This window comes from Antechinus flavipes, chromosome 1 (assembly GCF_016432865.1).
Source record: "Antechinus flavipes isolate AdamAnt ecotype Samford, QLD, Australia chromosome 1, AdamAnt_v2, whole genome shotgun sequence".
NCBI lineage: Eukaryota > Metazoa > Chordata > Mammalia > Dasyuromorphia > Dasyuridae > Antechinus > Antechinus flavipes.
This window is the reverse complement of record NC_067398.1, coordinates 666,646,144-666,666,752: the sequence shown is the minus strand read 5'-3', so window position 1 is coordinate 666,666,752 and position 20,609 is coordinate 666,646,144. Positions and strand designations below refer to the sequence as shown.

The following is a 20,609-nucleotide window of genomic DNA, read 5'->3' as shown; positions in this document are numbered from 1 at the left end:
TGAGGAAGATCTGGATAACTCCTTAAACAAATATTTTCTAGATGATCAAATTCATGTCATTACAGTATCTTGAATTTAAAGTGCAAAACACAATGAATAATGTAACAGAATATGCAAAGTTCATTAACATTTTCACATTTCATATAAAAATTAACTTTCAAGAAATTATAACTTCTTGAGTTTTAGTGATCAAAGAAGAATATCCACAATTACCTGAGAATTCTATGAAAACACTCAATTTCCCAACTATATACCCATATGAGGCTGAATTTTCTTCATATATAGTCAGTTTTGTTATAATACAACATATTCAAAGTCACCTATGTTAAAAAAACTATAGAGTTGATGAAAGAAATAAGGTTCATAAAGCCATACTAAAAACTTAATTAGTGTCACATAATAATAGATAGCAATTTAATAAAAGCATTGATTTATTTATGTATGTTAAATGTTTTAGAAATACATAAGTACTATAATAAATAGTAGAGGCATCCATTAGCTACTATTGCTCAGCCTATACTCTGGTTCCTTTATTCTGGGCTGGGAAAATTGAAGCTTATAAGCAAGAAGAAACCCTTGGTAGGCTCTACTCAGGTCATTTATAATGTACCATTCTACAGTAGTAGAACATAGAGGGAAAGGTATATGGAGTGAATGGTTTTAGGTCCATTTTGCTTCTATCCACACCTCTTCCTACATCAGAAAATATACAATAAACATGTCACTTTGTTTGTAAAAAGAACTGAAGTTTTTGGAAGTGGGCATTTGAAGGTTTGTGTCTTGTGAATGGACTGGGATCCAAGGTGTTGTTTTGTTTTTGCTTATGTAGGCTATATATCTCCACAAAGATCTATATCAACATAGGTCACATAGGGGCAAGAACAGGCATCTCCAATATGTTCCCAATCTATTGTTTTTCCAAGGAGACTTTGATTCCTCTTTGGAGGGGAAGCAGGGGTCGAAGCCAGAGTAGGTCATCAGAAAGTATAGAATTCTACCTATCAGATTGTTTTTGTAAAAAAAAAAAAGAGAAAAAATGAGTAAAATCAACCAAAATATAAAATTATCTGATATTATATGCCAGTTCTACACATCTTGACTTATCTCCTCAATAAAAAAGTGGGGGGAAATGTCTTCTTCTAGTTCTCCTTGGAGTTGATCTTATCTTTTTGTAATTTTTCAGCATCAATTTTGATTATTTTAAGGTTGTTGTTCTTTCCATTTACATTGTTGTACCTATTTTAATATAATTTTATTAATGCATTTTGCTATATGTTAGTCATTTTAATACTTTCACGAACCTCTGCATTCGTTGTTTCTAGAGTACAATAATATTCTATTATATTTATGTCTCATTATTTATTTATCTAGTACATGATACAAACAGTACCTGTTAGGAAGGCATTTAAGAGATTCTTATTAATGAGTACTATAGAGTAGATTTATGCTACAGTAGAGGTTAAATTCTGTGATCCTTGAAATCCCTTAAATTGAGAATATTCTGTTATCTTTCTAAGTGGGGAATTGAAATTGCTCATAATTATATAGGTAAAGAGTGACCAAGGAAACACTTAAATCCAGTTCATAAAATAATAAAATGTTAGAGATAAGTGATTTTGATGTAGATATTGCAATCTTGAAAAATTTCTATTTCTATTTCCTCACCACAGTTTAATACATCTCTTTTTTATTTTTATGCTTTATATCATCTTAATTTCTGGTTGTGTCTTTATCTTTTTTACTCATTGAGGTTTCCTTTGAAACAAATGGGAAAACCTCAAATATTTCATTATGCTGCTTTTGTTCCTCAGGACTTTGTCACAATGCCTCAATTGCCCTCTTCCCCTGGACTTTCCCTCAAAACCCATGGCCTTTTTGTCCTGGGAGATCACTTTGCTCCTGCCATCCTGCTCTTTTAAATAAGTATCTCCTGGAATTTTCATTTTTGGCACCGATCAAGATTGAGTAGACTTCAATATCATTTCCAGTTGTATTTCTGACTCTCAAAATCTTGCCATTTTTTCACAAGCAGATATACTTCATCACTCTTTTGGTTCTGTTTTATGCTTTATCTTCCCTTGTGAACATTGAAATTATCCTTTTCTGATTCTTTTATCTGATCACAATCTGTTAATATTCTCTTTCTCTCTCTGCCTTTTAGATACCAGAACCCTGTTCTACATTGTTTCAGTCTCTGGAATTCTGCAATCTTAAAACAATTAATTTTTAAACTTCTTAATGATTATTCTTCAATCTCCTTCAGTTCTAAGCCTTTTAAATTTATTGATATGTTTTTATCGTAGTTCATCTTTTTCTTCTCTATTTAACCCAATCTCCCACTGAAAACCTAATTTAGGACTTAGTTTTACTAGGATAAAGAGCTTGGCTTCACTATCTCAAGTATGAAACTTTGTTAGGCTTCCCCTTTAAACTTTACTTTTTGGCTGCAGTTTTTCAGCCGTCTTTCTCGCTGTCTGCACTTTCCTTTTAGAGATCTTTCAAGATTGCAATATCTACAAACAATAGTAACATGACACAAGACAAAGATTTCCCTGTATTTTACTAAGAAATAAAAACACAGACAAAACAACATAACAAACATATATGTGCTAGACCTAGCTGCCTTATCTCTTACTGAAAGTCTAATCCCAAAGCTTTTAATTTACCACAGTTAAAAGTCCCCTTTTCAAACCAATTTTGGGGTCCACTTAGCTTGTTATGTATTTTAACATAACTTTAAAATCATATCTTTTATTTACTTTTCCAGGCCAATAAGAATTTCCCTAAAGGGATGTCAACTTAACAACACTGTTTCTCTAATTTCATGTCAATTTTTCCGAAACTGAATCCTTTGACATTTTACTATTACTGGCATCTATTGCTTCCTTCAAGGCAGTAGTCCTTTCCCAGTGTTCAGAGTTTGGACAAACTTTTCTGCTGTGTATGGGAAAATCTTCTCTTGTAACATGAGAATAAATCAGACTTTAGCTCAGAAGAAGATTGAAATCGAGGAGAGTTTGATCTCTGGGGAACAGTCTTTAGAAAACTTTGTTATTGTTATTGTTGTTGTTTGTCCCTTGCCCTTCAAGAAGACCGTGACATCGGGAGGTGAGGCCATGACATGGAAGTGAATTAGATTTAAGTGAAGGAAATCTGTGCAAGGTTATCTCCCTTACTTTGCCCTCCATAGCTATCTGCACCAGTGGGAAGGTATAGATTAAGACAACTGGAGATGATCAAAGATCAAAAAATTCCCTCAGTAAAAGTAGTTTGGGGAGTTTTTCTAAAAGGGTTGTTGTCCAGTGAGACCTGGTTTAGCTTGCCAAAAACTGTGATGGGTAGAATCTGAAATGATTTAGAAAACCATCTCTGAGCTTCTGAATATAATGGTTTATTAAGTAATGCATATTAATTTCATGACAGAATGGGACTAAATCTTCCTCAGGTTGTCACTGGGCCTTAGAGTTTTATGCATTAAAAAATAGCAAGGCAAGATACAAGATAGGACTTACAATTAGATAATCTGATTTCTGATTGAAGAAAAGTTGAGGACCTTTCTGAATATGGAGGAGAAGAATAAACAAGTGCAATTCCCTGAAGTTAGAGGAAGAGATGTCTTACTGCCCAACATATGTATCTATATTGAATATATTGAATCAAAGGAACAAAGAACAAATAACTGATTGACTTAGTATAGTGCTAATTTTCATATAAGATATATAAGTTGAGTTAGATATAAAATAGTGAAAAAACTCCTTGTATCAGTTTTTGGATCTTACTTGATTTTGGATCTGACACATATCCTTAGATAAGAATCTCTGAGCAGTAGATCAAATTGGTCCAGTCTACTGAGCCTGCAGGATTAGGTTTAAATAATATAACAAAATTTCCCACAATTTCTCTAATTAAATAAAATTTTCTCATAAAACATAAATGAGAATAGGCCCACAATTGAAGAAAAAGGAATTGGAGCTAGATCCAGAATTGAGCCATAAATTGGAGTCAGTGTGGTTTGTTCAATTCCTGTAATTCCCTCAGTAAAAAAGGACTAGAAGCAGGAATCCTAACAGCTGGTCCATTTCTCTTTCTGTCACATCACAGGGTCAAGAGGGGAACAGATTGTTTTTATATACACTAGAGGAAAGACTCCTTGTCAACCTTCTCCCACAGCACTGGGGTTGTTATCTGAGACACAGGCACCAAAGCTCAGGAAGATATCTCACAGTCGTAGTGTGAATCCTGGTTTTCTAGTAATAAGCATCTTCAAAGCTCCTTTCATGTCCTTGTTCCTTAGGCTGTAGATGAAAGGATTCAGCATGGGGGTGACTACTGTGTACATCACAGTGGCTGCTGTATCCTGTTGGGCTGTGTGGGTGGATGTGGGACTGAAGTACACCCCAATGATTGTCCCATAGAAGAGACAGACCACAGTGAGATGGGATCCACAGGTGGAGAAAACTTTCTGCTTCCCACTTACAGAAGAGATTCTCAGTACAGCCATGAAAATGTGACCATAAGAAATGAGAATTCCAATGAAGGGTAGAATTGTTGTTATTGCTCCTCCTGTGAAGAACATCAAGTCATTAATGAAGGTGTCTGAGCAGGCCAACTTCAGCAGGGAACCGAGGTCACAGAAGAAATGAGGGATTTTACTATGGTCACAGAAGGAGAGTCGAGTCAACAAGACAGTATGTGTCAGGGAATTAGTATAGGCCCACAACCAAGACATTAGTACTAAAAAGGCACAAACCCTTGGAGTCATGATTGTGCTGTAGTGTAGAGGAGCACAAATAGCCACATAGCGGTCGTAAGCCATGGCAGCGAGGAGGACACTGTCAATTCCCCCAAACCAAATGAAGAAGAATACTTGCGTCAGGCATCCAGCATAAGGGATTGTTCTGTTTTTGGATATGTGATTATTCAGCATCTTGGGAATGGTGGTGGAGATGAAGCCTATGTCGACCAGGGACAAGTTACTGAGGAAGAAGTACATGGGGGTGTGGAGATGAGGGTCACAGCTAATAGCCATCATGATGAGCAGGTTGCCCAGTCCTGTGATCAGATACATTAGGAGGAACAGGAACAACAGGAGCCTCTGTTGCTCTGGCTGATCTGAAAGTCCCAGAAGAATGAACTCTGAAATTCCAGACTGATTTCCCCCTTCCATTCATCTATTTGAAGCAAACATAGAAAGAATGAAATAAGAAATTAAAATAATCCATTAATAGTTGATTTGAATGTTGTTTTGCTGAATAAAATCAGGAAAACTAGAACTACAAGTGAAACAGTAGAGTGGGAAATCAATGTGACTTCTCAAAGTCTGAGACCTAAAATAAACAATACATTGCTATTAATATATGTAAAACAAGGGCCATACTCCAATTGCTACAACAAAAGATATTTACGAAAAGTTTTCAGAAAGATTGTAAGCAATTAATGACAACATGAAAACTTGCTCCAGAAAAATAAAAGAAAGAGAAATTCTAATGAAATGAACTCTGACATCCAGAAAACTGGCAGAGATGAGCAAAATCAGGCATGATTGATGCTGGAGAGGCTTTGGGAAAATAAACATGTGGAAGCATTGTTAGTAGGGTTGGGTAGTTATTCAAACTATTTTGGAGTCATGCATATGGAATCATGCAAGAAAAAAGGCAAAGAAAGAGTGAGACTATGAAGAGCTTTATATTCCAAACAGAGGAGTTTATATATGTTTCTGGCTATAGTAGGAAGACATTGGAGTTCACTGATTAGAAGGATATCATGGTCAGATTTACCATTTTCAAAAATCACTTTATTGAGAATGGAGAACTTACCAACAGCTTTGGTTTGTTTATGACAATAATTAATTGTTTTTCTTTTTTCTAAGTCAATATTCAATCTGTATTGGTGAGCTCATAAGTGATTGCTATAAAGATAAACAGTAGCTATCTAACTAACCATTTCTCTCTCTCTCTCTTTCTTTCTTTTCTTATATGGACCACACACAAATATCCACACAAACCTCTAGGAGTGTATGTGTGTATATTTGTGTGTATGTTTGTGTGTCTATGATTTTTTTCAAAAAATTGTTTTGAAGACACATTTTACGAAGTTTACCATGGACACAGAAAGATAAAATGCTGCTTAAAGCTCTTCTGGGTTCTCAAGTCTCAATGAGAAGAGTGCATGCTTTGATAGTTACAAGTTGAAAAATCTTCAATTATAGAAATAAAATTCTTAAGATTCAAATAGTTCTCATGAGAAACAATATCATATTTGTTCGAAGAGACCAAAAATGATTCATTTGGAATTCATTAATTACCTCAGATTATTAAAAACTTCTGCTTAGATGATAGAAACAAGGATAAGGAATGGAGATTGAATACAAATGTATGCCTCAGTTCCATGTGCTTTTGTTCAGTGCTGCACCTTAGAATTAGTTGAGCATAGTGGTATCGATCAATAATGAAAAAGACTTCCAAGTATTTTTTGGAGAAGAAATTAAAAGATGGCATGTATAATAAGGTGGATAGAATGATGAAAATGAATGAGAAAAGGAAATATTAATGAAATCCTATATGACTTTTTCTTATGAATTGTCTGATCTTTAGACAAGCAGTTGGTTTTTGTAGGCCAGAACAAGCATTATTAAAATCGACCTAAAAGTCAAGAAAAGAGAGGGAATGTTAAGGTGTATCTAGCTACACTTAGTTAATTCCATAGGGAGCAGATCTAGATGAACAAAATTCCAGGATTCTGAAATTCCTAGAGGATATGATTATTGAACCACTGGTATTGATCTCTGAAAGACTGTAGAAAATGGGAGCAATATCACAGGATTGGTTAAAGAAAAATGTTGTTCAAATTAAAAAAAGTCTAATAAAGGAAGAGGATAGATTTTTAATACAGCTACAAGCTCAGGGCATCTAGGTATTAGTAAAGCATATAGAACAGTTCTCTTGCTATCATATTAGACACCAAAGAGAGTTGTTGGCTAGATGATTGCATTCAAAATTAAAATATGACATTTTACAGTGAATTCCTAAACATGCAAGGTGTCAAGATGAAATTGACTCACTGAAGTTTATCCTAGTAGATTTCTTCTTTTTAGAGTTTTTGAATGCTGATTCTGTCATCAACCTATATGCTATCATCTGAAGTATAATGACATCCCACAAATTGATATGTTTCATCTATTACTACATTGAAACCATTGGTAAAAATGTCACACAGGCAATAAACAAGATCATGCATGTTGTAGAGAGGATTCCTCCTAAGGGAATGATTAGAATACATGATCTCCTTATAATTCTCTTCTCTGAACTTCTAATAGTGACTCCCATCTCAATAGGTGAAAATCTGGATTTCTTAGAAAGGATGATTACTTGTATGGACATTGCAGGAGAGACTTCTGCCTTAGAGAGGGGCTAGTTTATAGGCCCTTTAATATACCTCACATATCTGAAAAGCTTCAATAATATCATTATCAGCATGGTGAACTCCAATATAATACTTAAATGTTAACAAAATACCTCACATCTTGAAGTTCTGTGAAATAATTAAGAGATATCCTGTTTCATTTGGTCCTCACAATAACAGGTGCACTCAAAGTACATCTATATTACTATAGGAATCCCAATTCCTATTTTTTAAATTAGGAAACTGACACTAAGAGATTAAATGATTTTATCTCTAAAATAAGGTTTCTTAACATTTCTTGTATCTTGGGTTTTATTATTTTTTAACAATAAGGCATATTATATGGATCCTTCTTTGAGTAAGATTTTTAAGTAGAATAGAAAATGGAAGGAAATACTAACTATAGTAAAAATAGTGAAAATAAAGATGTGATTTTTTTCCTTCACAAGTTTAGAGCTCTCTTCAAATCTATCCATGCATACCTATGTTAATATACATGCTATAAACACCACCCAAATTTGTCCTCTTTTATTTATTAATACATAGAGCTTCTATGCTGACTCAGACTCATAATTTTGTCCCTTGGGCTATTGCAATAGCTTTTTAATTAATCTCTCTGCCTCCAGTCTTTCTCCTCTCCTATTCATTCTTAACAAAGGTGCCAAATTATTATTCCTAAAAGGTCCATTTGTTCATATCCCTATGGCACCTAAAGATAATAAATGGCTTCCTATGTCCATTAGAATGATACAGTGCTCCATTCCAGAGAAATTATATGAGATAAGAACCTAAGGCCAGATGGAAACTTATGCTGTCCTCATTCTAGGACCATTGCTCTATCCACTACACCACCAGTTATCTCTGTAATAGTGCATTTGCCAAGGCTACCCAATCAATAATTCTCTGAGGATTTGAATTCAGTCTTTGCAGTTCAAAATCCAGTATATCCTATTCATTATACTATGTCAAACATAATCAAATCCTTTGAGTTGCAATGGTGGCACTTCAAAGATAGCAGATATGAGACAATTATTGGATTCCTGAAGATGTGTTGAGAAAAGGAACAAGATGAGGACAATCCTAATTGAAAATTAGAAAATACAATTTCCTTGTTCCTTATTAGAAATTGTCTTCTCTACAGCTTCAGATTTTGGAAATAGAGGCAATGTTATGTAGTGGAAAGAACATTGGGATATTATTGAAGAGATTTGGGTTTTAGTCCCAGATCTTCCAGGCTGTATGAATTTGTTTTTTCACTTGATATTTGAGCTGCTTTAATATGCTGGTCTTTAAGGTCCTTTCCAAGTTTGATATCTATTATATAAATTGCTTTCCAGTATTTGACAGTTCAGTTTTAGAATCTTTTTGCTCTAAAGTTCTTTCTATCTTACTAGACATCAATGTTCTCTGTACTTAGTGCTCTTTTCTCTGCTTTTTCTTTAATTGATGGCCTCTTTTGGGTTTTTTATTCTTTGTTCTCAAGTCTTCTTCAGTTCTTAACAATTCAAGCTCTCAGATGACATCTATCTCTGTTCTTTGGTCTAAAGTCCCTTCTAGGTCTAAATCCTTTGACCTTTGATAAAATTCCATCACAGAATCTTTCATTTCACTAGACCTGACTTGGCCAAGCTCCATATGTCCCAAACCCCTTCAGTTTCTGAATCGGGACGCCAAGAGTTCATTATTACTTTCCTTCTATTCTAACCTGCCTTCCTTTTATTAGGATAAAATTTGGCATTTTAGTCCTTTTAGAAAGAAAGTGTCACATTCCTTCATAAAGGAAATTAATAGCAAAGCCCACATGATTTTTTTTCACATTTCAATATCACTTCTAAGACCAGATCTGAACTTATATTATCCTGATTCCAAGCCCAGTGCTCTATTCATTGCACCACAGTTGCCTCTGTAAAAGTACATTTACTATGATTACTTAGTCAGTGATTCCCAGAGGATTTGAATTCAGTATTTACAGTGCAAAATTCAACATCAATATCCTTTTTTGGGGGAGAGGGTACAACTAGGTGGTGCAATGGATAGTGTGCCAAATCTGGAGGAAGAAAGACATTTTCCTGAGTTCAAATTTGGTTTTAGATACTTACTGTGCTACCCTGGGTAACTCACTTAACTGCCAAACACCTCCAAAGTCTCTGTCAAGAAAATCCAAAATGGGGTCCTGGAGAACTAGACATGTCTGAAAAATAATAAAGCAACAACAAATGTCCCTTCTTTGTTCCTCTGCATTGGTTGTGTCCTCTGCCTAGTATGCTCTACTCCTCCCTTTTCCTCTTGGAATCCTTGGTTTCCTTCAAAACTCAGCTCAAACCAATTTTTACCTGTAGTCTTTCATGATGCTCCCATTAGCAAGTATTTTAGCCTCTCCCAGATAATGGGTGTTCAATTTGGATTTATTCTATATATTTTTCTATATGTACATACTGTCTTCTGAGTCAGAATTGAAACTTCTTGAAGGTAGAGGTCTTTTGATGTTTGTCTTCTCATCTCCATCACTCAGCACACAGAACCTGGCACACCTTAGCTTCTTAATAAATGCTGATTGAGTCTAAGTTGTCTTCCATTTTGAACATTCTGTTTTCCATGTCTTAAGATTCCCTTTAGTGTTTGAATAGAGAAGTAGGCCTAGAGACAGGAAGATCTGACTCTAAATCTGGCTTCAAACACTTTCTGACTAGGTGGTACTGAGCAAGTCGCTTCACTTGTGTCTGTCTCAATTACTTCAGCTGCAAAAAGCGTAAAATAGCATCACTTACCTAAAAAAGTTGGTATGAGAATCAAAAAATATACTATTTGTAAAGGGCTAACACAGTTCCTGGCACATTATAGGTATTGTATAAATGATTACTGCCTTCCATCCCCCAGCTTACTTTAACATTCAAAAACTTATGTGTTCCTTTTTTTCAAAATCTGACATTCTGTCTCCTATATCTCAAGGTCCTTTTCAGTTTTGACATATGTTCCAAAGATCCTTCCTACCTGTATGCAACTCTTGTTTCTAAGTTTTAAATTCTCTTATCTTGAATTTTTATTTTCTTTGAAATAGAAATCTTGATGTCTTTTCATTTTCATATTTTCTAAGATCTATGCTCCATGGATCTTTTCAGCTCTGTTCTTTATTTTCAAGTCATTTTTAGGCTTCACTTTCTATGATTTCATAATACTCAGTCACAACACTGCTTTGAGTTAGATTTCTCCCTTGAAATAAACAGAAAGTGCCTTATATAGATTTTCCTACTTAGTTATTTCATCTGGAGCTTTTGTTCTCTTCCTGAGAGACTCAGCTACATTTCCTCACCTGGTCTTCTCACAGCTGAGAGTTTCAATCAGGGAGCTAGCTCACGCTATGGATTGCTGCAGATGAAAGAGGTCTTGAGGTTTTGGAGAAAGTCATGTGCATAAGAACTGGATTCAGCTCTGTGTCTGAGGAAGGGCATATAAGGAGTACTGTAGGTGCTTTTTCAGAAAGTCCCTAGACTCCAAACTCTAATTCCCAGAGCTCCTTGTTAGAGAGAAACATTGAAGTAATTGTCCATTCTCTAGGCCAGCCCCTTAGCACTGGAGCTTGTTTGAGGGAAGAAGTTGGCCCAAGTTCAATTTATTTTCCCAACACTGCTGTGTTAGAAAAATCAAGAGCTTTGTGTTTCTTGCTCTTTTCTAGGAAAGAAACATTAAATTTCACAAGGTGGATATAATGACACAGTAAAGGAATATTTGGTGGTTACCCTTACACAATGGTGCTTCCCTTTGTAAAGCCTTTCATTCCATTTTATACTCTCTTAGTTTTTACTCCAACCAGTGCATTGACATTGCCACTTCTGGTATAAAAGCAAAAATAGATAAACCTGCTAAGTCTTAGAAAGAATCACGACAGGGTCACTACATCATATCAGTGGTCATGATATTCTTTACCTTAATAACTTCTTGAAAAAAGATACTTTTGTTTATTAATGTACTTGGTGAAGCAATATGGGTCATTAATTTTATTGAATCTTGATCCTCGAATACATATTTTTTTAGATAAAATGGGAAGCATGACTAAAATACTTTCACTACATGTACAATTAAGAATGCTTTCTTGAGAAAAAGCACTTGGGTCATTGGTTGAGGTGTGAGCAGAATGAGGCATTTCCCCATGGACACCATTATTACCTGAAAGAATAATTTGTGTGGTTATCTAGACTTGAGTATGCGGTCGACATTTTCTTGAAATTAATAACGTATACTTTTATTTCAACGAAGTGAGGGAGAACACTGATTGGGAGTAAGCCTGGAGTCAGGAAAACCTGATTTCAAATCTGCAGTCATTTCCTCATTTTGTAAGCCTGGGCATATCATTTAACCTGTCTGACTCAATTTATTCATATGTAAAATGAGAATAATACAAGCACATACCTTTCAATGTTGTGAAGACCAAATGAGATAATATATGGCACAGTGGAAAGCACACTGGTCCTGACATCAGGAAGACTTATCTTCCTATGTTCAAGTCTAGCCTTAGACACTAGCCCTGTGACCCTGAATGGTTTACTTAATCCTAGTTGTCTGAAATTTGTCATCTGCAAAATATGATCTGCAGAAGGACATGACAAAGAATTCTCATATCTTTGTCAAGAAGACTCCAAATGAGGTCACAAAGAGTCAAATTTGATTGAAAAACTGAAAAACAACATTCATAAAGAATTTAGCAAGGTGACTGGAAAGCACATAGTAGGCACATAGTAGGGTCTAAATAGATATTAATATTTTATTTTGATAATATTAATCATTACATTATATATTATTAAATATTACTTATATCATTATTATTATATTGCTTGTCAATGATAAAATTAGAACCTCCAAGTGAAAATTAGACTTTGCAAATCTTGTATCAGCTATTTTGATGTTCACAGCTCTGTAATACTTAAAGACATTTCTGATAAGGTTAGTGGTGATATTATGAATGAGATATTTCGATAATACCTAATGTAATACGTCAACATTTGAATGATCTGCATAAATCCTTGAACCAATATATTATATGTGACCAAATGCATGTCATTACATAGTCTTGCATTCAGAGTGCACAATAGCCCAATGGATAATATAATAAATATGGAAAGTTTATTAATATGTTTTCAGATTTCATGTGAAAACCAACTTTTAAAAAACTATTACTTCTTGAGTTTTGGTGCATCAAAGAAAAATATCCATAATTATCTGAGCATTCTATAGAAAATATTCAATTTTCATATTACATACTTGTATGAGCCTGGATTTCCTTCATATAGAATTAATTTTGCTATAACGTAATATATCCTAAAATTCACCTATGTTAAATAACACCACAGAGTTCATGAAAGAAATGGGGTTACTAAAAACCTTCAGTAACATATAAAAAGAGATAGGAACATAATTAAATCATTAGACTATGTAATGTTAAATATTTTAGAACTGCTTAAGTATTACAATAAATAATGTAGTCATCAATTGACTGCTGTTACTCAGTTTACACTGTGGTTTCCAGGAACTGGGCTGGAAAACTTAACATATTAGCAACAATCTGGCAAACAGGGCCAGATTAAAAGGTAGGGGTAAGGATAGGCTGTAATGAATGGATGTTGCTTTATTCCTCTTACATGACATATTTTACTGTATTAGAAAACACTTTAAATATATCACTTTTATTTTGAAAAAGAAGTGAAGTTTGTTGAAGTGAGCATTTCCAGAGTTTAGGGATATAGTTTGCTATTTTGTTTTTGACCATGTGGATTATATATGTCCAAATGAATCTATCTAGATATAGCTCAAATGGAGGCAAGAACAGACACCTCCAACATTTTTCTCACCCATTGTTTTCCAAAGGAGACTTTGATTACTATTAGTAGGGAAAGCAGGAAATTGAAGCCAGAGGGGGTCTCTTCTTTTCAGACAGAGGGTAGAAGGTAGAATTTTATCTATCAGATTTCTTGAATATTGTTATTTGTAACGTTCTTCTCTAAGATGTGATGTTCTCTGGGAGCAGGTTTCCTGGGGGGCTTCTGGAAGCAGCCTTAGTTTCAGTTTAGAGTAATACTCACCTCAAATGCAGCCAGCTGTCAAAGTCCAGATCCTTTATTTTCTCCTTCAAAGTAGCCCAGTTAGCTTTCTTAAAACCTATCTCTCTCCTTGGTTCCTGTTGCTAGTCCTTTGCTTTGCCAGCTTCAGCCTCTCCTCCTCTGAATGTCTCCAGCCATCACAAAGGTTGAAGTTGGAATGAATCTGACTCCACTTCCGAGAGTGGGCTTGTGGGCTTCCCAAAGTGCATCCTGGTTGAGGCTTCTAGCATATATATGCTCTCTTAAAGGTGTGAACTCTAATAAGTACTAAGTACATCTAGAGAACTATTAAGCACCCTGCCAAACAACCACTGTCTCTATCAATTTCAGTGCCTTAGTATCTTGTAAGAATTCTAACAGTTATTCTGTGAGAACTTACTTTCAGATCCACCAAACTCTTGATTGCTATTCCTTAATGGGGATTGAGTGTCCATATAAGTCAACTTCTTCCTTGAATCTTTCTAGTTTTTGGGACTTGAAGAGGGGTTACTGTGTTTTCTTTTTTAATGCTAGAAGAACCTATATTTCTCTTCCATTTTGCCTTGGGGCTATACTTTTGTTCAAAGACAATGTTTAGGCTCGAAGGGTCTAAATCTGATCATTTCAGCAATCTGTGCTATATATGGTCTTCATCATTATTACATCCTGTCTGTCTCTTCTCTATACAATTACATAGTCTATTAAATACCAATATTTGTTGTCAGGGAGTATCCACAGTTTTATTGTATTTAGGTAAATGAAAGACAGTGTTGGTGATAAGAAAGTTATAAGCCACAAAGTACTCACTGTATAAATACAAAATAATTTTTAAAAATCTAGCTTTTCATTGTATTTATATTACTTGCCCTATTTAATGATATCAACTTTATTGGATATTCATATTCACTTAATAGCTGGATTTTCTAAGCTAGCTACAAATTCAGGTCTCCTGTTCATCTCCAGGCATGACTTTCTTAAGTTCTTCAACAATGAGATGATCCTTCCAGTGTTCTCTCTCTTTTTCTTAATAGTATTTTACTTCTACAATTACATGTAAAGATAGTTTTCAACATTCATTTGGATAATATTTTGAGTTCCAATTTTTTTCTTTCTCCTTTCCTTATCTGTCCTCTCCCAAAGACAGCAAGATATCTGATACAGGTTATGCATGTACAGTCATTTACATATTAGTCACTTTACATATTTACATATTTGCATATTAGTCATGTTGTGAAAAAAAAATCAGAACAAAAGGGAAAAATCATGAGAAAGGAAAAGCAAGCAAAAAAGAAAAATTGAAAATGGTATATTTCAATCTTCCTTTAATCTCCATAATTCTCTCTTAAGGGTCAGATGTCATTTTCCATCCCAAGTCTATTGGAATTATCATGTGTTATCACTGTTTTGCTGAGAAGAGCTAAGTCTACCATAGTTGATCATCACATAATCTTGTTGCTACTGTGTATAATGTTCTCCTGGTTCAGCTCATTTCACTCAGGATCAATTCATGTAAGTCTTTCCAGGCTTTTCTGAAATTGGTCTGCTCATCATTTGTTATAATACAATAACACTCCATTACATGCTTATACCAACATTTATTCAGCAATTCCACAACTGATGAGTTTTCACTCAATTTCTAATACCTTGCAACCATAAAGAGAGCTGCTGCAAACATATATGCATGTTAGGTCCTTCCTCCTCTTTTATTGTATCTTTGGTATACAGAGCTACTAGTGACACTGCTGGATCAAAGGGTATCAGTGGCTAGCTTTTTTTTTTTTTAAATTTATTTTATATACAAAACATAAGTTTGAGTAGTTTTTCAACATTGACCCTTGTAAAACCTCTTGTTCCAAATTTTCCCCACCTTTCCCCCATTCCCTCCCCTAAATGGCAGATAGTTCATACAAGTTAAATATGTTAAAAAATATGTTGAATCCAATATATGTATACATATTTATACAGTAATCTTGCTGCACGAGAAAACTAGGATCTAGAAAGAAAAAAAAAACCTGAGAAGGAAAACAAAAAATGCAAGCAAACAATAACAGAAAGAGTGAAAATGCTATGTTGTGGTCCACACACAGTCTCTTCAGTCCTCTTTCTGGGTGTAAATGCCTCTCTTAATTACGGAACAATTAGAACTGGTCTGAATCATCTCATTGTTGAAGACAGGCATGTCCATCAGAATTGATCATCATATAGTCTTCTTGTTGTCAGTGGCTATTTTTTTGACAAGTGTCCTCTACAATCAGTCTTCTCCTTCTGAGCAGGTGGCACCTGACTCAGCAATTCTATAATTTAAAAGATAAACTTGTTGATGATAGTGAAAGAATTAGGAATAGGTAGAAGAAAATAATGAGTGAATTGAAGTCCATCTCAGTTTAGTAAGATGGCTAGCCAGGCATTAATTGGCTGAGTCCACAAGGTTTGGCAAAATGTCAAGGGCAATCCTTTCCTTTTAGCTGTTCTGTACTGCCCTGGTGCAACCTGTCTCCTCAATAGAGATATTCCTTCATTTCATTTTGAGTTCATATCCAAAGGGAAAAAGTAATACAACCATCTCTACTCATAGAGTTTATCTCTTCCAAGGGAAGCAAGGGAAGATGCTCCCAGGGTGTGATACAAATTGGTTATGGAATGTTATTTTTTTCTTATAAAAAAGATTTGTTAGTAATGCAGAATGGTAAAGCAGACCTCACTAAGTTGTCATCATTACTTCAAGTCTTTGAGATGTTAATATTTTACTCTATCCCTCAAAAATCAGTTTTGTTTCTGAACCATCCCTCCTTTTATGCATCTTTCCTCTTGTTCTATCTTCCTTTTCCAACAAAGTACATATAATATACGACTAAGATTAATAATCACTCAAAATATATGGTTTATTTTTGCATATTTTGTCCTACCTTCTAGAACATAAGTTTTTTAGGGATACAATTTCATATTTGTAGTACTTATCAAGACCCAACATATAGTAAATAATAAATGATTAATAAATGCTTGTTAAGTTAATGAATGATTGATTATTACCATTTCAGAGATTTCTGCTGCATTCTTCATTATATTACTTGATCTCCGAAGTACCTTCCAATGATGATATTTTATGATTCATTAAATGTAGCCCTAGATAAGTGATAAAACTTGATCCTAGTTATAAATGATGAAAGGAGCACTAGACCATAGAATTATACAATGCTAAGACTGAAAGAGATCTTTAATATGATCTCAACTAGGGTTTATTAATCTTTTCCCCCTCGGAACTCTTTTTGCCTGAGAAATTTTTGCATGGTCATGAGTATATAGGTATATAAAATAGACATAAAAATCTAACATTTATTGCTAATAAATCAAAATTTTGTGACCCCCTTTACATTATGTAACCCTACATCTGCTGCATACATTTTAAGTTTTGATCTTTACCACATCTCTTTGTATTTATTTTAAAATTTTATCAATAATTTTTACATAATTTTAATTACTGAATGTATCTCTCTCTTTTTAAACTGAAGGCAGTCTTTTTATTGATAAGGGGATTCCAATAATACACATATGATCACACAAAACATACAGCACTTAAAGGTGAGGAGAAGAAATGATTCGCCACAAGGCTAGCATCTGCTGTCTTTGGGCTAGAGGTGGTAGACTAAGGGCACCCCATGAGCTGCAAGCTCCTGATGTAACTGATAGAAGAGCATGGCACATCTGTTCCTCTCCTGGGCCTTCCCCGATATGTGGTAGAGTCTTGCCTGGAAATAAAAAACATCTCTGATTTACCCTTTGCAGTCCACTTTTGCAAAGTAACTCTTGGCTTCATTGAGGTTCAGGATGGCTGACTCCAAAACTTCTACTTTCTTCTAGGGATCATAGGAAGCAGCAGAAGCAACCTGGCACTTGGCCATCAGAAACATAGCACGCCCTTTGTCCAGCACAGCTCCATCTGCCAAGATGGGTTCAATGGCCATATGGAGGATGTTCAAGACCTGCTCAGGAATTCCAAGGATAAGCTGGGAGAAAGCCAAGCTCAGCACAGTCTCTGAGGTCAGAGTATGGAGCCGGTTCTCCCTGGACAGAGCCAAGGCCTGCAGCAGGATGGGCAGGGCGAAGGTGTAGCAAGAAGACCTCCAGTACTGCTCCCCACAGCCAGCAGAATCACCATTTCTGTATTCTTCATCTTCTTACACTGAACCAGCAACTTCTGGAGAAGCTTGTGAGTCTCCAACATCTGGTTCTGGGCTTGTAAGGCAATTGCCTTTCTGTATGCTCCCTCTAGGCTGTTAAGGGCCATGATTCCAGGTATAAGAGAATCTACCACATCGTATTTACCATCATTCATAGCTCTTCCAAACTGTATTTTCTGCTCACAGAGCATCCACAACTGCACGTGCTGACTTTTGGGTGGGAACTTTTCTTTTAAGTGCTCCAGTACTTCAGAAGCAGCAGCCAAACAGCCCTGCTCATCATGGAGCTTGGCCAGGTGACACAGCATCACTGCAAATGATTTGGTGCTGCTCTGCTGAACTCCCAGGTTCAAGGCCTCCAGGCTTTCATGCTAAACAGGGCCTGCTGGAGAGTCATGGTGCTGCGCCCATAGAGCCTCCATATAGCCGCCTTCTGAACGAGACTGATGTCGACAAGCTCTGCCAGGCTGTGCTTCCGGTGCAGAAGGTCCGAGTCCTTCAGGGCGTCCATCACCTTGCTTGCTGTTTTCCCAGCAAAAGCTCTTTGCTGGATTCCAAGGGGTGCTAAATATGGTAGCCCAAAATGCACAGCTTTCTTCACTGAATGTTCCAACAGAACACAACTAACTGATCTCCTCTGTTCCAAGATATAAAGCCAGCTCAAGCAGTGCTGGAGACACACATGGTCCTTGGACTCTTGGGCAAACCTGATTGCTTCTTGCAGGGCGAGCTCTGCCTGTTAGTATCAGTATCAGCCTTTCAAGACAGCCAGATTGAGGGCAGCGTATCTCAAGCTCTGCCTGTAACCTTCGCCCCCATTCCTTTTGCTCTCTGCTCCCATGAGAATCAAGTGGTTAAAATAATGGAGAAGACTGTGTAGAAATGATTTTGGATCTGAAGACTGGTTAAGAGGCTTAAGTAATGTGCTTCGGCAAAATTAGGTTTAAATTTCAAAAGTTATTCAATTCTTGTCTGTAAAGAAGCCAGAGTGAGTGCTTTCGTCTCATCATTCTTTAATAAAGATACCTGTTGGGAAAGAAAATATCCATCTTGCTTCTGGGAAAGAGGCCACTGCAAGAGATCTCCTCCTCTCTTGAAGGCACGTCCAGATCTTGCCTTTCCATCACATCCACGAGCTGCCCCTCGGAGCTGGTCAAGTCCATGTCTGCCTCTTCCACAGCCGCTTTTCCCCCTGCATTTTGAAAGTACTCCTGCAGGCCATGTACAACTTGTACACCTGACTGAAAGAAAGCTTATTGTAAGCCAAGATCATGTGGCACAGAAATAAACCTATGACACTTATCTTGTGAACCTCGGTGTCAGTTACAGAAAAGGAATGGGAAAGGTCATCAAAGAACTGCTCCATGTTCTCCAGCTCCCCTTCAGCCATCAGCTTGATTCTGATTTGAACCGAATTTGCCAAATGTGGACAGAACTCATCATGTACCGAGTCAGCATCATATCAGGCCCCTGCAGTAGCAGTTGCAGCAAGAGCTAGTTGAGCCACCGCTACTCCAAAAGGCCAATAGCAAAGCCGCCCATGCAGCCTATCTCTCTCAGCAGCAATAACACGGCGATCTTGTACGGCCTCACCCAATCCTTGGTGCCGAACACTTTGGTGCGCACAACGCTAGTGGTCATCATGGGGTTGAAATAGAGGCTCTCGTGCACGCTCGCCATGGTGGCAGTCCCTGCCGCCGCCACCCCCCACAATGGCGACTCTCGAAGCCCCGGCTCCTCCAGTGGTCACGGTGGCCCGCGCAGCCCATAAGCCCCACAAAAAATCTCTTGCAAAAAAAGACAAGAAAAAGAAATAAGGGGAAAAAGATTTTTTGACTTAATTTGAAGGATTTTGTTGAGTTCTTCATAGACTTTTTCCACTACATTGTTTACTACAGATTTTAGTATGTACACTGCAATTATTTTTATAACTATTTCAATTGTTTATCATAAGTATTACTATATAAGGTAAACACATATTCCATGATGTTATATTTTTTGTTTCATTTAGATACACAAAAAAACCAATCACTTCCTTCCCTCTCCCTTCCATTCCAGTTTATTTGCCTGTTCAAAGTAAGCCATTCTTCCTTTTAGCAGAATCCTCCTTGTTTTTCATATGACAAAACTGTAAAAATTATCATTCAGTTCTTTTAGTGATATGTCTACTCGGTGATTGCTGAGCAAGGATCCCACATTTAAAGTGCCAATAACTAGTTCACAAGTATAAATCATGTAAAATCTAGGATTCTTAGACCCTTCTATCCTCAAAATGTAAAATTAGAAAAGGAAATTAATGTGTTATATAATAGAGCTGGTTTCCATGTGTAATATGTTTCCATCTGTAAAATATTCAATGTTGGGAAAAATTAGACAAAAATGTAACAGTTTGCTTATTCTATGAGACAATCAAATTGCAAAGGCAATTTTAATGTTTTTTAAGGAAAAATTACCAGATGGTATTGGGGCAAGGCTAGCTCATCCTTTAGAGATGAGAGATTCTGATAAGATAATATTCCTACCACATTACAGAACATTAAAAAAAGATATTGAGTTCATTGGATCAGTCTTCTGTGGAGAATGATAGGAAAATATATTCAAGGATACCCTAGGATAAGGAAGTATGGATAATGATGTACTATATTGAATGAAATATATTACTCATCATAAATTCCTTGAAATATAGAGCTATTGTAGTATGGTTTGAAGAAGCAGGGGTGAGTAAAGTCTGGAGGAATACTTTTGACTAGGGTGATGATAGTATAATTAGAAAGACTAAATGCAAAAGACAGTAAGAAGAATTACCAAGATGTGTTGACCAGGTGGTGCCATATGAATTTAATTTTTACTACTGTTGAGGCTGAAGCTGATAGATTAATTGAGCTCAGGAGTTCTGAACTTCATTCAGGCTAAAATAATCTGGAGTTGGCAACAAATCTGACAGTTAGGATCCACCAAA

The 20,609-nt window shown here is 36.0% G+C and overlaps 1 protein-coding gene and 1 pseudogene across 1 annotated transcript; both read right to left on the bottom strand.

Annotated features, from left to right (window-relative positions):
* Positions 1-4,219: 4,219 nt before the first annotated feature.
* Positions 4,220-5,167, bottom strand: LOC127543383 (olfactory receptor 1361-like). The gene has a single exon (XM_051969428.1). It carries the CDS (start codon positions 5,165-5,167, stop codon positions 4,220-4,222), a length of 948 nt encoding a protein of 315 aa, XP_051825388.1.
* An 11,934-nt stretch (positions 5,168-17,101) lies between these two features.
* On the bottom strand, positions 17,102-19,520 carry LOC127543376 (anaphase-promoting complex subunit 5-like; annotated as a pseudogene).
* Between the last annotated feature and the right edge of the window lie 1,089 nt (positions 19,521-20,609).